At 43.3% G+C, this 16220-nt stretch overlaps 1 protein-coding gene across 1 annotated transcript; it reads left to right on the top strand.

The window, feature by feature from the left end:
* Window positions 1–3327: 3327 nt before the first annotated feature.
* CAPSL (calcyphosine like) lies at window positions 3328–15294 on the top strand. Its single transcript, XM_053408432.1, has 5 exons — window positions 3328–3437; window positions 8237–8373; window positions 9351–9528; window positions 11560–11769; window positions 13057–15294. Exons 2-5 carry the CDS (start codon window positions 8237–8239, stop codon window positions 13156–13158), a joined length of 627 nt encoding a protein of 208 aa, XP_053264407.1. The 5' UTR covers window positions 3328–3437; the 3' UTR covers window positions 13159–15294.
* The last annotated feature ends 926 nt before the right edge of the window (window positions 15295–16220 follow it).

Here is a 16220-nt window from a genome sequence, read left to right as displayed (position 1 = left end):
TGTGACTGTAAATGGGGCTGGAGGAAATAAAAAGCAAATGTCATTTTGAGGGATGTTTGCCAGTATCGTAGGACACCTGGGAATAAGTCCCCTTGAACCCAATAGGGTTTACTTTTTGAGTAGACACATATAGGACTGCACTTGCTTGCTTTCTTAAAATGAAGGCTAATGGTTGGCCGTGACCATATATTGTAAAGCTACGAGGACAGATATCCACTCTTTCTTACCAGCATGTTTCATATATGAGGAGGAGCTTTTTAACTTATTACAAGACCCTTGGGTATTTTAGGAAAGCAAAGGATTTGAGTGCTTTGTATATTGAATAGCATGGCTGTAATCCTGCAGACAGGCTGTTCAAATTCCATTGATTTTGATAGGACTTAAGGAGCCTAACACTGTGCAGGATTGCAGTCCTTAAACTTGATGTTATTAGGCATGGGTAGAATCTGCTGCTTTCTCCTTCTTCATACCTAAACAAAGAATGTGTGATTCCATACTGTGCATTGCTCCAGTGCTGCCTCGCATCATTGGCTCTTGGCCACAAGGACAAGGCATGACACGTCTATTCACATGCACAGATGTTACAAGGAATGGAGTGGGGGAACAGTAGTGGTATTTATCCATGTCTCGTATAACATTTTAGTTAAGCATTTTAGGATTTAGGGGTTTTTTTGGGGGGGGGGTGCGTGAAATCAGTGTTAATGTGATTCACAGTAGCTTCAGTGAAGTGTCATTTAAGTAATGCATATGTTGAAAGTATGTTATCTGTCCCTTCAATTAACTGTGATTTCACTTTCATAAATGTTGGAATTCAAAAAATGGTCTGATGCTGAATCCCAGTGCATGAAAATCAGTGGGCTCCTCATATATCCTAAGTACGTATAATCCATTAAACATGGCACAGAACATATTTTTAAGCTATTTTTTTTTAATATAAAAAGCCCTAAATGTTTTATTTCTCCAAAATACTGATGGAAAACAGAATGGATTATGATATCAAAAAGGATTTTCACGTGTTGAAAATGCTGGGATTTTTAATGATGTTAACTAGTGCTAATCAGCAAACTGATGTGGGGGATATGTGAAATATTGCACCAGAGATGTCATGTTTTTAATAGTTCATTTCTTTTGAACAAGGGTGTGAAGCCTTTAACCCTCTAGGTGTTGCTGGACAAGCCCCATCACCCCTGAGCAATAGCTCTGCTACCTGGGGCTGATGCAGATTGGGGGCCCATCAACATCTGGAGAGCCACAGGTTCCTCAACTTTCAACTGATGAAAACATTGCTTTAAGAAAACGCATGCATTGAGACTTCTGAAAGCTCCCTAGTACTTGATTTGGATGATGATGGGTGAAATGCCAAATTGTAGTTTACCTCTCACGTTTTGGAAGGTAAGCAGAGGTTTACTGGAGATCTTCAAGGTGGGCAAGTCCTGCTGAAACTGGTTGATATGGGATGATTTTCAATACAAGTGAGACGAACTGACATTATCACGAAACACACTGTGTCTCACTGGAGCTGCCTGGGGCTTGGGGGGCAGTGATACTAAGGCAGCCCCGTGTCTGAGGTCACTTTCAGAGTGAGGCCAGGGTTGCTTGGGTGATGTCCCTGAGACTTAAACTGCATGATGCTAATATTTCCAAGATTCTAGTGTCTTCCTCTTTATACACCGCTGTGGAACTTCAAACCAAAACCTAAGTTTTGAAAACATTCTTGCTTTTGCTTAGAGCTCTCTATCTACACTGGTGGTAGCAGAACAGGCCACCAAACAGAATAATGCACAGGAATGTAGTTTTTCAAGTCACAGTTTCTAAAAATTCTAGTGGTACTTGGATGTGACTGTGTTGAGATTCTGTGGTGGTGTACATATTTGTGATGCTGACCAATTTTTTTGAACTTGTAATATTTTCCTTACACTTAATGTGTTTATAAGACTTTTTAGATTTCTTGTTTCAACTCAGATAAGCGAGAATGCAGTTTTCTTAGCTTCTGCAATCATGCAACACTTGTCTTTGCTACTGTCACTGATTTATTTCCCTGTTAATGCCTCATTCATGGTTAAGGTACATGTTGCTCTCCTATTGGGAACAGGAATAACTGCTATGTAAACAGCATTAGGATTTGGAGTCATGAACAGTGAGATGTATATTTGCTGCCAGTGTATAATTATTTATATCTAACAAGGGATAAATGAATCACTATCTTAATAAATTAAAATGTAATGCTGTATATTGGTTGAAATTAAAATTAACTTTATTACATCATGCTTCCCTTGTCAGTGTTTGCTGTGTAATTGTGAAATGCTAGAAAGGTTATCAGGACTGAATACAGAAAATTCAGTAAATTAGCAGAGCATATATTCTTAAGTTGCAATGAGAGTCGTATTCATGAGCAGGATCCATGCACTTTTTTTGTTTTTTCCTTAAAAAAAGAAATAGGACAAACGTATTTGCTGTCCTGTTCTTAAGAATCTGTAGTGTTCCCTTTGCCATTCTGCTACCAGCCAAATACAGTCGTACCTTGGAAGTCGAATGGAATCCGTTCCAGAAGTCCGTTCGACTTCCAAAACATTCGGAAACCAAGGCTCCTGCAGCCAATCGGAGCCCTGTCGGACGTTCGGCTTCCAAAAATAGTTCGCAAACCGGAACAGTCACTTCCGGGTTTGCGATGTTCAGGAGCCAAAACGTTCGAGAACTAAGCTGTCCGAAAACCAAGGTACAGCTGTATATCATTTAAGAAGCTTGCTTTCAACTCATTTTTTACATCGCTGAAACTGTTGTGTTTTGCTCTATTGTACTAAATTTGGACTTGTACACACTCGCTACCGACAGACATCCCATGGGGAAGAAAGCACTTCCACGTAAGATATGGAATGTGCTAAGGAGCAGTATTAAGTTTCTGTACTTCTGTACACCTGCTCAGTCTGATTGCAGTGGATAGATCATTTAAACCTCTCCAGCTCTCTCTGTGCCTGAGCACAATACTATATTTCTTCCAAAAAGCACACGAGGGCTTCTGTTCTGCTGCTTTGCCCCTGTGTTTCAGAGAAAGCGTTTTCTTCCTGAATATAGCAAAGCCAAAGTGAAGGGAGAGGGCTGGGAGGAGCATCGCAAGCCGCAGGAACAATGAAATCCCTGGCAGGTTGCGCTAGGCCTTTGACAGCAAGCCATGTCTCCGTGGAAACAAGGTGATAAACTCTAGGCAGGGTAGCAATATGTAAACAAGTAATCTGAGATGGACGGACACTCCCGTCTTCCAGTCACCCTTCGCTGCTCTCCATGGTTCTGCATTAATTACCACAGTCTGTCCAATCAGAAGGGGGAGGTGTAGACCAGGGGCGGGAAGAGATGCTAGGAAGAGACAGGCCCACTTTCCCCAAACTGTACAAGGGAGCGTCTGTAGTTTCAGGTTAGGAGCAACAGGTAACAAATTAAAGGTAAATGGGTTTTTTTCTTCATTACTTTATTGATTGGCTCAGGAAGAGTATCCTTTAATTTAGGTTGATATAATCCAGCTTTCCCATGCTCTTTACTTTTTAAAGATATTGCCTATTTTAAAAGTTGGTGTGTATAGAAATATAGTAGCGTATGCTTCCGGGGCCAGGAAGCTGATTATATTTACAGAATAAGCTCTGTGAACAAAATTGGAGGAAGAACCGATCTGGTTCTATCGCTAGGGGAGGAAGCTGGGTTTGAATGGGACCTCCTCATGTTGCCTTTGGAGTTTGTGAGTCTGTTTATCTCTACTTTTTTACCACCAAATTATTATTAAACTTCATTGGAATTTTGCTTTTGGGCCCAAAGGCCTCCAAAGCAGTGAAGACCAGATTGAAAATACAATAGACAAAACACAATAAAATGCAACAAGCAGGCTGTCTGTCGAATTAGCAGTAAATAAATATGATCACGTAGTTGGAGATTTATGGCATGTTTTTGGAAATCAATGCACAAGAAAGTACACAGGGTTATTCTGTGTAAAGAAAGACTTTTTCCACCTTGCCCATTTCTGCTTCCTCATTTAAGACCAGACTTACTGTCGGGGGACAAAGCAAAGGCAGCTGTTCATCCTGATCAACCATCTGTCTAAATCAGACTTGGCGTTCGAAGGGCTGTTGAGTCCAGGGGTTGTGCAGCACTATGTAGAAAGGTGTTTGGAGGGGTTGTGCAGCACTATGTAGAAAGGTGTTTGGAAGAGTTTTGTCACGACTCGGGATTTTCACCATGCCAGTGCAAAAAGAGAGGCTGTGTTGGAACAGTAAAAATGGCTGCAGCCAAGTCCAGCAGCTTCCCACAGGGTTCTTTCGACAAAACAGTTTTGCTTTCCAGCAGTAGCCATCTATGTGATTTCGGCTGTTATATAAGTATTTAAGAAGCTGGTGCATAGGATGATGAATCTGGTTCTTTTCAACTGGATCATAACTGGGTTATTAATGCACTGTTCCCAAATCACTGAGATAAGACTCACTTATTTATAGCACGTCATCAGTTCCCAAGATGCTGCCACACCCTGCTGACTGATGGTATCAAGCAGCAAAGAACTAAGAGCTGGTGCCTCTTTGAGGGAGCTCCTGTATTCCTCAACTTTGATTCACTTATGGAATTCACTGCCACAAGATATGCTGATGCCCACTAACATTGGATAGCTTTAAAGAATGGATAAACAGAGGGTCTGTGCTACCCCTTTATTAGCTATGATGACTAAATGGAACATTCATGTTTAATGGCAGCGCCTCTACGGATAACATAGAAGTGAAGGCATGCACAATTGTGCCATATTAAGTGAGATGGCTCATGTAAGGATCTACTTTCAAGAACTTTTTTCTTTTTAGTGCATCTGAGCCAAAACTTAAAGGAGGAATGGCTGACTTACGTATATTTGGAGGCCATGTTATTCCAGTTGTAAGGTAAAGGGACCCCTGGCCATTAGGCCCAGTCGTGACCGACTCTGGGGTTGCGGCGCTCATCTCGCTTTACTGGCCGAGGGAGCCGGCGTACAGCTTCCAGGTCATGAGGCCAGCATGACTAACCCGCTTCTGGCGAACCAGAGCAGTGCACGGAAACGCCATTTACCTTCCCGCCGGAGCGGTACCTATTTATCTACTTGCACTTTGACGTGCTTTCAAACTGCTAGGTTGGCAGGAGCAGGGACTGAGCAACGGGAGTTCACCCCGTCACAGGGATTCGAACCGCCGACCTTCTGATTGGCAAGTCCTAGGCTCTGTAGTTTAACGCACAGCGCCCCCACGTCCCTATTCCAGTTGTAGTACTAATCAATTAATTTCTATACTACATTTCCTGCAAATTCATCAGTGTTCAAAGCTATGCACATTCTAAAAACAGAAGTATCAGAACCTGAAGGCCATAAGTAGTTTTATTTTATTCGCCACACATTTTGAAATGCCTTCATAGGTGGCCATGCTCTTTAATAAAGTCTCAATTGACTAGGAAACAAAACCTTTATAAGGGAAGCAACACCAAGCCTCTCTCACGCAGGTTTTGAATGTTTCCATTTGAAGAAATTTAATAGCCTTTCGTGGCCATTGAAGCTGCCGTCCTATATGTACATGCATGTGGGAGTAAGTCCCACATAACACCTTTTGAATAGACATGTATAGGCAGAGTCAACAAAGACACCGTGACACCAGAAAGACTAACAACAAATTGTTATAGAGGAGGTTCAGTGACAGGGCACACGAATGGCATGCAAAAGTTCCCCTGTTCAGTCCTTGGCATCTTCACTTGAAGAGCGACGGCCAGAGTAGCCAATCTTAGGCCAGATGGACCGAAGGCCTGCCTCGGAATAGGACTACTTCCCATGTTTCTTTCTTAGGGTACAATCCTCACTTGGCGTGGGTTAACGTAGTGGTGGAAGCTGGTCAGGCAGGTTGCTGCACCAATCTGAAGCTGGCATAGTGATTGAACCCAGTTCAGGCCTGATGCTGTCTTGTGATAGCAGTGGGGCCTGCTAGAGATCCAATGGATCCCGGGGCAGCTCAGCTGCTCTCACCCCTACCCCTAAACATCCTATTTCAGGGCTTTCCACTGGCTGCCTTCGATCCACCTGCAACTTCAGTGGATGGAAGCAGGATCTTAGCACCAGTGGAATGATGCTGGCATCAATCTGCAAGTGGAGGCCAGCCAAGCTCAGCAAAGGAACATCTCGGCCCAAATCAACCCCTGGGGTGGGGTTGTTGTTAAGTTTCTTAGGTGCAGAAGTGCTTTGAACATTTTTCTTTTCTTTTAAAAATTGCCACAAGATTATATTCACAATCCCTTTGGAAACTACTGTATTTTTCAGTGTATAAGACGCACCCATGTGTAAGACATCCCCTACTTTTGGAGACCCCAAATTTAGAAAATGGGCATATGCACTATCCGTGTATAAGACGCCCCCAGATTTTTTACCTTATTTTAAAATAAAAAAACCTAGTCTTATACACGGAAAAGTATGGTACTTTCTTTTTAAACATTAAACGTTTTGTCAGAAAAGTCTTGTCCAAGAAACGTATAAAGAAAAAAGAACAATATAAATATTTTTTAAAATATACAAGAGACAAACGAAAAATGAGACTTCCACAATATGAAAAAGATTGGGCCAAGGAGAAATTAAGCAGAGAGAAATATATGAGGGAGGACCAGGCAGAAGGCCTTCTCAGTAGTGGCGCCCTCCCTGTGGAATGCCCTCCCACCAGATGTCAAGGAAATAAACTACTATCTGACTTTTAGAAGACCTCTGAAGGCAGCCCTGTTATGGGAAGTTTTAATGTTTGATGTTTTATTGTGTTTTCAATATCCTGTTGGAAGCTGCCCAGAGTGACTGAGGAGGCCCAGCCAGATGGTCGGGGTATAAGTAATAAATTATTATAATATTATTATTATTTGACAAACTTAGAGAGTATGCTGACAATGAAGTTGACATGGACTAGGGACATAGTAAAAAAAGAAAGATGTTTTTAAATGTGCTGTGAAAAGCGTCTGTGGAACACAGAAATCCCACATGAAAGTGGGGAAATCAATATTATGTTTTGTTTTGAGTCAGGGTAGAAAACCCCCCCTTTCTATTCCCAAATGGTTTGCCCTGGCACCCCTTGTTTGGCCTACTGCCTGAGGTTTTGTGGATGCTGCTGCTCCATCACCAGTGTTGAAGTAAGGTTCAGCTGCCAGTCCAGTCCATTTCTGTTTGGGGGGCGCTATCTTAACCTATAAATTATATGTATATATTATTAATTAGCATTTTGGAGAAGATTTCCACTTTTTAAATACTACTTACAGCAGCGTTTTGGGTTTCCAAGTCTAAGATGTGTTGCTACACTGAGGAAAAAATGTGTGCATCATTCAAAACCTAATATGTTTGTACTATGTTCTTAGTAGATCTTTGTATTTCTTCTTAAGGGAAGGTTGAAATTCCAGTTTAGCACAATGACCTTTTGGACTGATACTATCAGAGGGTTGCAAAACCATTTCTGAGAATTCATTAATTGGCTGTTTTGGGGGGAAAAGAAATCTACATTTCACTGCTAGCTAGATATAACAGCAGAACATATTTTGCATATTTTGCAAACATTCTTGAGTTGTACATACACACCTTGAAGAAATCCTCCTTTTCTTTTCACTCCAACACTCACAGAGATTTATATTCTGGATTATGTAGCGAAAGGGAATCTTGGTGATGGATGGGAAAAGATCTATGCCAGATCCGTCCTCTGCCAAATGAGAGATTTCCCAAGTGAAGAGATGCTAAATCATTTAGGTTGCAACATAATGCACAGATTTGGTAATAAGCTTCAGTGAAATATAGGAGGAGTCATTTTCAAGCAAACATTCAGAAGCTCTGGTTGTATACTTTGTAAATTACTATTCACCAAACCTCCATTGCTGCAGAGACACGGCCAGTTTTGAGGGAGCCGCCCTCCAAGCCTGACAAACGACGCACATAAAATTCTACAAAACTTATACATTCTGGAAAAGTGGCCGAATATTGTGACTGAATCCTTTTCTTCAGTTGACTGACTCACACATTGCACCTCAGAATTCATCCATTGCATTTTTACATTCATCCATTCTGTTTTATTTTTAAAACTCCCCTTGCAAAAGCCTTTGCAACCAGACTCAGATATGTATATGCACTTTTTATGTACGTTTGTGGACATACAAACAGAACATCTTCACTCTAGTAAATGAAGCTCCTTCTTATGAGTACGGTTGCCAACATTTTTGCCATTTTTCTCTCTCCTAGATGCCTGGTACAGCGAGACACGACCGGGAGATGGCAATCCGGGCCAAAAGAGACCTTGCCAAAACTACAGATCCAATCGAGAGACTTCGCCTTCAGTGCCTGGCAAGGGGTTCTGCTGGCATCAAAGGCCTCGCCAGGTAAAATGAGTTCATGAGGTAAATTATTAAACCAGCCCACATTCTTCTGTAGGCCAGGAGATTACTGAAGCACAGCTGGCCTTGCTTAATAGACATTTGGATTTCCGTGTTCTGTCTCAAGAGGCCCTCAAGCACTGATGTTATGAGGCAGCCAAACTGTCAAGAAAGAGAAAATACTTACCTGAACCAGTTGAAGGCTGCAGGGGCCTCATTACACCTGAATTCACTTCACAGCTCATGAACTCACGTAATGTTAAATATAACTGTAGAGTTGGAAGGGACCCAGTGAGTTATCTAGTCCAACCCCCCTGCATTGCAGAAATGGGCTGAAGGCAATGGTAAGAGGGCTTGGAAAATGAGGAATGAGGGAAGGAAAGTCATAGGCCCCTAACAGCATGACTTAGGGCAAAACTATTCAACTATAGCTTGCAAAAGGCAGCATAAAATGCATGATTGTCAATAACAGCACAGAAGTACTGATGATGAGTTAAAGCAATGAATGTAGGCATTTTTTTCTGTAGCAAACTCAAGCAACTGCCTTGAACCTTAGAAATAACATTAACTATTAACTATTTGGGGGACTATAGGACTTGAAGCTGCACATTTCATTTGCAATATCTGAAAACAGAGTCCAGATTTACTTATTGGTATGCTAGTCTTTGGCCGATAGGGCTCCGTGAATGACTTATATACAGTTAGAACAAGACAGGTCTTTTGTAATCTAAAAGGCATGACACAAAAGGAGAAAGAGAGAGGGAGGATTGAATGGAAACAGTTCAGATGAATGCTACACATTTATTTATTTTTACGTAGGAGCTGACTGAGCTGCCCTATTGGATGAAAAAGGATTGTGTTGTTTCTTTTCTCTTGAAATGCCTGTGTCCTAACTTCTTGATATCAGTGTCTGCTCTCTATTCCTCTTCCATCCTCTTTTATTTTATTACTGTTTTCTTCAAAGTGGCCCTTCTTTTCTTCAGGGTCTTTCGAATCATGGATGATGACAACAGCAGGACTATCGATTTCAAAGAGTTCTTGAAAGGCCTCAATGATTACGCTGTGATGATTGACAAAGACGAAGCTGAAAAGATCTTCAAGATCTTTGATAAAGATGGGAGTGGAACAATAGACTTTGATGAATTTCTCATAACATTAAGGGTAAGGCTAATTTATTTTATTTTATTTTTAAAAGAAATGCTTTCTGTGTCATAGAAATATAGAATGGTAACTTTAGTGCAAAAAGGTCTTAAAGGTAAAGGTAAAGGGACCCCTGACCATTAGGTCCAATCATGGCCGACTCTGGGGTTGCGGCGCTCATCTGGCTTTATTGGCCGAGGGAGCCAGCGTACAGCTTCCGGGTCATGTGGCTGGCATGACTAAGCCGCTTCTGGTGAACCAGAGCAGCGCACGGAAACGCTGTTTACCTTCCCGCCGGAGCAGTACCTATTTATCTACTTGCACTTTGACATACTTTCAAACTGCTAGGTTGGCAGGAGCAGGGACCGAGCAACAGGAGCTCACCCTGTCACGGGGATTTGAACTGCCGACCTTCTGATCGGCAAGTCCTAGGCTCTGTGGTTTAACCCACAGCACCACCCGCATCTTAAGCAGTGCTTTTTTTCTGGTGGGACACGGGGGGGGCTCATGCCCCTAAGCATTTTGTGAATCTAAGTTTGGCCTCATTGAGGGGCAGTATTTAAATATAAGCAGGAAAATCAGAGTACCTCTAAACATTTTTTGGAAAAAGCACTGGTCTTAAGTGTAACAAAAATATAATTTAACCATTGTTTAATAAACAATGGCTTACTGTGATCACCTGGACTCTGTTCAGCAGCTTAACCATGGTTTATTAGTCACAAACAAACCACACACATAGGCCATGGTTTGTTGTTGGCTTATAAACTTTGGTTAATGTTAACAATGGCTTCCCATTGCATGTGAGCCAGGCAATAGCTACCGTATTGGCCCGAATATAAGCCACACCCGAATATAAATCGCACCTTTAAAATTGGAGGAGGAAAAAAAAAAAGGAAAAATACCCAAATATAAGCTGCTCCCTTCCTTGCTGCTCCTGGCTGCCTGCTGGGGGGGGGGGGGCTGCGCTGCGTTGGCGGCAGCCTTGGGGGAAGACAGGGACTACGCACAGGGCGGGCGCTGCTTTGCCACACTCCTGGTGCTGCTTGCCAATGCTCTCCTGGCTGCATACCGTAAGGTCGCGAATATAAGCCACACTTTAACATTTCACAGTCGGAATTTGGGGGGGGGGAAGTGAGGCTTATATTCAGGCCAATATGGTACTATATAAGCTTATGAATTCTATTTTGAAAACCCACCTGCAATGTACCATTTCCTTTTGTGGATGGTGATTCATAAAAAGCTCCGTTGTGGTGAAATGACACAGTCATGAAAGGCCAAAGTAAGTTATATGAAAATACAATCATATGCAGCCCATATTCACTCTGGAGCAGGTCCCAGTATGTTCATTGGCCTTGCTCACTAGTAAGTGTATGTAGGCTAGTAGCCTCAGTATATTAACCAATCCTTTGAAATCCGTTTTAAGCTGCTTTCACATGGCTGTATGCATTCCACCATGCCCTATGTAAATGCCCATACATGAAGGGATGGGGTTCGTTTTGTTAGTTCTGCCTCAAACACTGCTTGGTTGTCATGTGAACAGGATTTTATGCCTGCCCATCTAACTGTATGCAACATTTCCCCCCTTGTGGGGGGAAGTGGGGCTGAGAGTGCCCTCCACAAGTTGGAGGGCAAACCTCTGAACATTCTGTACTCAGGAAGGCTCTCCATACAATTTAAAACCCTGATCACAAATGATTATACCGTAATAAATATATTAGTCTGTGAGGTACCATACAACTATGTTGCTTTTCCTGCAGATGGCAACCCCTCTGATTTTATGAACACAGTCTTCCAATGGTGAATCGACATTCCTATCCTTTCTATCATTTATCCCAGGTCTATAAAGCAGGATATAAGTCCTTTATGATCAAATGGGTCCTGCAACCTTCCTTTTGGTGACCCAAAGCCCTATGAACACATTAAAGGAAATGCAGCCAATCTGCCAATATTTTTATTACAGTAATAGTGTTGGTCGGTACAAAGACCCTGCTGGACATGGGTGACGACCCAATGACTGTACTATGTTCATTTGTTGGTGTTGGTGTTTTAAAGCCTCCCATGTCTAACGCAAGAAAAGAAGTCATCATGCAAGCCTTTCGAAAGCTAGACAAGACCGGGGATGGGATTGTCACCATTGAAGATTTACGAGGAGTCTACAATGCAAAACACCATCCCAAGTACCAGAATGGGGAATGGTCGGAAGAGCAAGTTTTCAGGCTGTTTCTGGATAACTTTGATTCGCCTTATGATAAAGATGGACAGGCAAGTGAAATATTGCAGGTTGACAGAAAGGTGGCGCCTTTGTAACATTTAAGGGTTTTGCTTTAAAGAACAAGACAGTTGGCACAATAATTACACACAGTGCAGAAAATTAGGCATAGCTACTAGCCATGATGGGTGGCGCTGTGGGTTAAACCACAGCGCCTAGGACTTGCCAACCAGAAGGTTAGCGGTTCGAATTCCGCGATGGGGTGAGCTCCCGTTGCTCGGTCCCAGCTCCTGCCAACCTAGCAGTTCAAAAGCATGTCAAAGTGCAAGTAGATAAATAGGTACCGCTCCGGCAGGAAGGTAAACGGCATTTCCGTGCCCTGCTCTGGTTCACCAGAAGCGGCTTAGTCATGCTGGTCACATGACCCGGAAGCTGTACGCCGGCTCCCTCGGCCAATAAAGCGAGTTGAGCACCGCAACCCCAGTGTCGGTCACGACTGGACCTAATGGTCAGGGGTCCCTTTACTAGCCATGATGCAGATGGATGCTGACTGGCTTCTGAATTCCAGTTGCTGGAAACCACAGGAGGAAGCTATTGCTTTCTGGTGCTGCGTGCAGGTTTTTCACAGGCATCTGGCTGGCTGCCGCGAGAACAGGATGCTGGACTAGATGGGCCTGATCCAGCAAGCTCTTCTTATACCCTTGCTCTTTCATGAACATTAGTCGGATGGGGGGTGGGAATGGGATATGTGAACTCCATGGGGGTTTGACCAGTGAGCAGAAGTGGAGGAGACAACCTTTGTGTTTGTACGCCTTAACATGCAAAATTCCTATGGCTTTTACATCCCACTTTTTTTTACCATTATCCTTCAACACAACTGTTTTCTATGTTCCAGTGCCCTGGGACTCTAAGGAGGATCAATGCATCTGCTTGCTCAATGTGCCTTTTACTAATAAGGCCTTCCATTGCAAATAATAGCTCATGAGGTGCTCTTTCCTGTAGGGAAAGGGAAAGAAGGACTCCATAATGGGAATTCCCATCTCATGTTCAGCTTTTTATTTTCTGCTGTCATGGACTCCGCATTTCCCCCTTTCTGATAAGGTTCCTTCTGAAAACCGGATGCCTTCTAGATGTAGTTGGACTACAACCTCCATTGGTTCCAGACAGGAGGACTCAGTGGTGAGGGATGATGGGAGTTATAGTCCAAAACATCTGGAGGGAAAGGCATCAATACATATTCCATGTGGAGCAATTTCTTTCTTGATTTCTTGTCTGTGGTAAGACAAGGCGAGACAAATGAAGATATTAATTTTTTCCCCTTTACAATTCCTCTACTTTAGGTTACACCAGAAGAATTTATGAACTATTACGCAGGTGTCAGCGCTTCAATAGACACAGATGTCTACTTCATTGTGATGATGAAAAACGCTTGGAAAATCTGATTTTGTTATTGTAATACAAAGTGCTGCTGCTGCTGCTGTTGTCATTGTAAACATCTCCTAAGCCTCATCATATACAAGACAGTGCTGCTGTATTCAGAGCAGTAACCAGCTGCACCATTCCTAGGAGTGAATTAGAAGAAGCAATAGCCAAAATTATCACCGCGCCTATTATTTTGGGAAGACTGATCTCACTGAGGAACTGTGCTTTTCGTTTCAGCAAACAGGGATTCCTAATGTAACAAATGTGAACAGGGGTCAGGAGGACAGAAGTCCCCTGCCTGAGTCAGGGATGATAAGCCCTTCCTCCACCTGCTGCTTTTCCTCAACTCCTTTCCTTGCCCCCAGTTTCCTAGCCTCATTACTGCCCCCTCAGTCAGGCTCTGAGATCAGTAATAAGAGGGGGAAGCAATATCTGGGGAGGGGTTGCAGGAAGAAAAGTGGTGGGTGGGGAAGCATCACACCTGAAATTCCTCCCTGTACATTATTCAGCAAACACAAGGTTGGGAATGCTGGGTTGCATCCAATGATGGTTTTGCCTTAGTGCAGGGGCGAGGAAGCTTTTTCACACTCCCCAGGGCCACACTCCCTTCTGGCCAACCTTCCAGGGGGGCAACATGGCAGTGGTGGGTGGAGCCAGAGGAAAAAGTGGGTGGAGCAACAAGTGAAGAAGTTACCTTTGTATGCAGCAGGCTAGAGTCTGCGCACACACTCACACTACCCTCTTTATCCTCTAGTCCAGGGGTAGGCAACCTAAGGCCCGGGGGCCGGATGTGGCCCATTCACCTTCTCAATCTGGCCCGCAGATGGTTGAGGAATCAGTGTGTTTTTACAAGAGTAGAATGTGTGCTTTTATTTAAAATGCATCTCTGGGTTATTTGTGGGGCACAGGAATTCATTCGTTATTTTTTTCCAAAATATAGTCCGGCTCCCCACAAGGTCTGAGGGACGGTGGACCGGCCCATGGCTGAAAAAGGTTGCTGACCCCTGCTCTAGTCAGACAAACAAGAGGCATTATCAGAGCTGGAGGACATTTTCATCCAGGCAAAAAAACACCTGGGGTTGGAAGCAAGGTCAGTGAAGGGTCTGGTCTGAGGAGAGGGGTGTGAGGCCCAGGGAGAATGTGAGGGCCAGATAGAAAGGCCTGGAGGGCTGCATTTGCGGTTCCCCACTCCTGACTTTGTGCATGAACAAGGCAGGGCACCTGAATTTTGTTGATCCCTCATACCCACTTAATTTCCCTCTCCACTGAAAAGCTGTTCCTGAGTATTGTGGGGGACCCACTAGTCAGCATGGGGACTGATGCACAGGTTTGTGGTAGGTGAGTGTCAGGCAGAACAGTAAAAACCGGGTGCTTCCACTTGTGCAGGCAGAGGTAGGTAAAGGTAAAGGAACCCCTGACTATTAGGTCCAGTCGTGGCTGACTCTGGGGTTGCGGCGCTCATCTCGCTTTATTGGCTGAGGGAGCCGGCGTACAGCTTCCGGGTCATGTGGCCAGCATGACCAAGCCGCTTCTGGCGAACCAGAGTAGCGCACGGAAACACTGTTTACCTTCCTGCCGGAGCGGTACCTATTTATCTACTTGCACTTTGATGTGCTTTCGAACTGCTAGGTTGGCAGGAGCAGGGACCAAGCAACGGGAGCTCACCCCGTTGCGGGGATTCGAACCGCTGACCTTCTGATCAGCAAGTCCTAGGCTCTGTGGTTTAACCCACAGTGCCACCCTCATCCCTTGCAAGCAGAAGTACTTTCTGCTAAAGCCAAGCCAGTGTTGAAATGCAACCCACTCTGATTGCTGAAGCCACAATTAGTTTCCCCCCAAGAAGATGGGCACCTGAAGTAAAAAAGACGAGTGATGAAATCCTTGCCAGAATACATCCTTTGGTTTTTACCTGCCATTTCTCCTTTTGCATATGGAATCTGCTTTGGCTCAGAAATCTATGTGACGCCCTTGCTTCCAAAGTCCCTGGATTTATACAGATTTTTATGGTCCAATATGTCTGCAAAACAATTAAATGGGCTTTTGGTAGGATGACTCATTGCCTTTCAGTGAGGCAGGGAGGAGAGAGAGAAAAACCGCTTCTGGTACTCCTTAGTAATGTCAAGTGCATATGAATTAAAACTGCATTCACTGGGTAACACTGATGCCAAGAGTTTACTTCATTTTCATTTTCAAACATACATAAAAAAATAATGTAAAACATTTTCAAATGCCTGAGACCTTTTTCACCAGTAGAAAGATGAGCACATATACATTCTAGCAAATTCTAGCATATCTGTATACGTCCGGGTGCGTCTGTGTGTTTATGTTTATATACACACACAAACACACACATATATATTAGAAGCTGAATGTGCCCCTTCTGGCCCATAAAATCAGAAAGAATATCAATACGCTGCAATAAAAACCACACAGTAATCTTTATATCCAACCCAATACATTTTCAGCAAAATCTTCAGCAGCAAAAACATATCATCAGTAAACAGCAAATGATTGGAATGTGGCTGAGCAGATACACACTGGATTGCACTGTCAGCCTCCAGGATCCTTGGCTTTGTGAGAAATTAAGCAGCAATTCATGACAGAATTCAAGTTTTAACTGTTGCTACAGTAGCAGGCAATGAATTGATGGCTGTATTAACCAGTACATATAAAATGCACCAGTGAAGTAACATATATAACCACGAATTATTCACACAACACACAATTCATACACAGAATTCATTGCCGAAGTTGCGATGCCAACCACTAAGAACTGTTGCGCTTAGGTTCTGCTTGCAGGCACCTGTTTGGCCACTATGAGAACAACATGATGAACTAGATGGGCCACTGGCCGGATCCATCAGGGCTGTTTTTGTGTTCTTAAGAGGATTAGACAAATTAATAAAGGGCAGATCCATCTATCAGAGCTATGTTGATCAGCCAGGAGCCACCTCTGCAATAATAAAAAAAATCCTACACAATTCAACAGCATGACATGTGCCAGACCGATTTGGAATAGAGCTGTTAAAAGATCAAAAATATTTCTACTGTCAGCCACTCTTTTCAGGATTACTGGAGAACT

The sequence above is a fragment of the Podarcis raffonei genome, chromosome 11 (genome assembly GCF_027172205.1).
Source record: "Podarcis raffonei isolate rPodRaf1 chromosome 11, rPodRaf1.pri, whole genome shotgun sequence".
In the NCBI taxonomy this organism is placed as follows: Eukaryota; Metazoa; Chordata; class Lepidosauria; order Squamata; family Lacertidae; genus Podarcis; species Podarcis raffonei.
Note: the sequence above shows the minus strand (reverse complement) of the source record. Positions and strands in the feature narration are given on the sequence as shown.

What these genes read in the sequence shown, in the direction of transcription:
- CAPSL (XM_053408432.1), top strand. Translation starts at nt 8,237, where the DNA reads ATGCCTGGTACAGCGAGACACGACCGGGAGATGGCAATCCGGGCCAAA. An exon ending in GGCATCAAAGGCCTCGCCAG is followed by an intron (nt 8,374 to 9,350) that starts GTAAAATGAGTT and finishes TCTTTTCTTCAG; the next exon opens with GGTCTTTCGAATCATGGATG. An exon ending in AATTTCTCATAACATTAAGG is followed by an intron (nt 9,529 to 11,559) that starts GTAAGGCTAATT and finishes GGTGTTTTAAAG; the next exon opens with CCTCCCATGTCTAACGCAAG.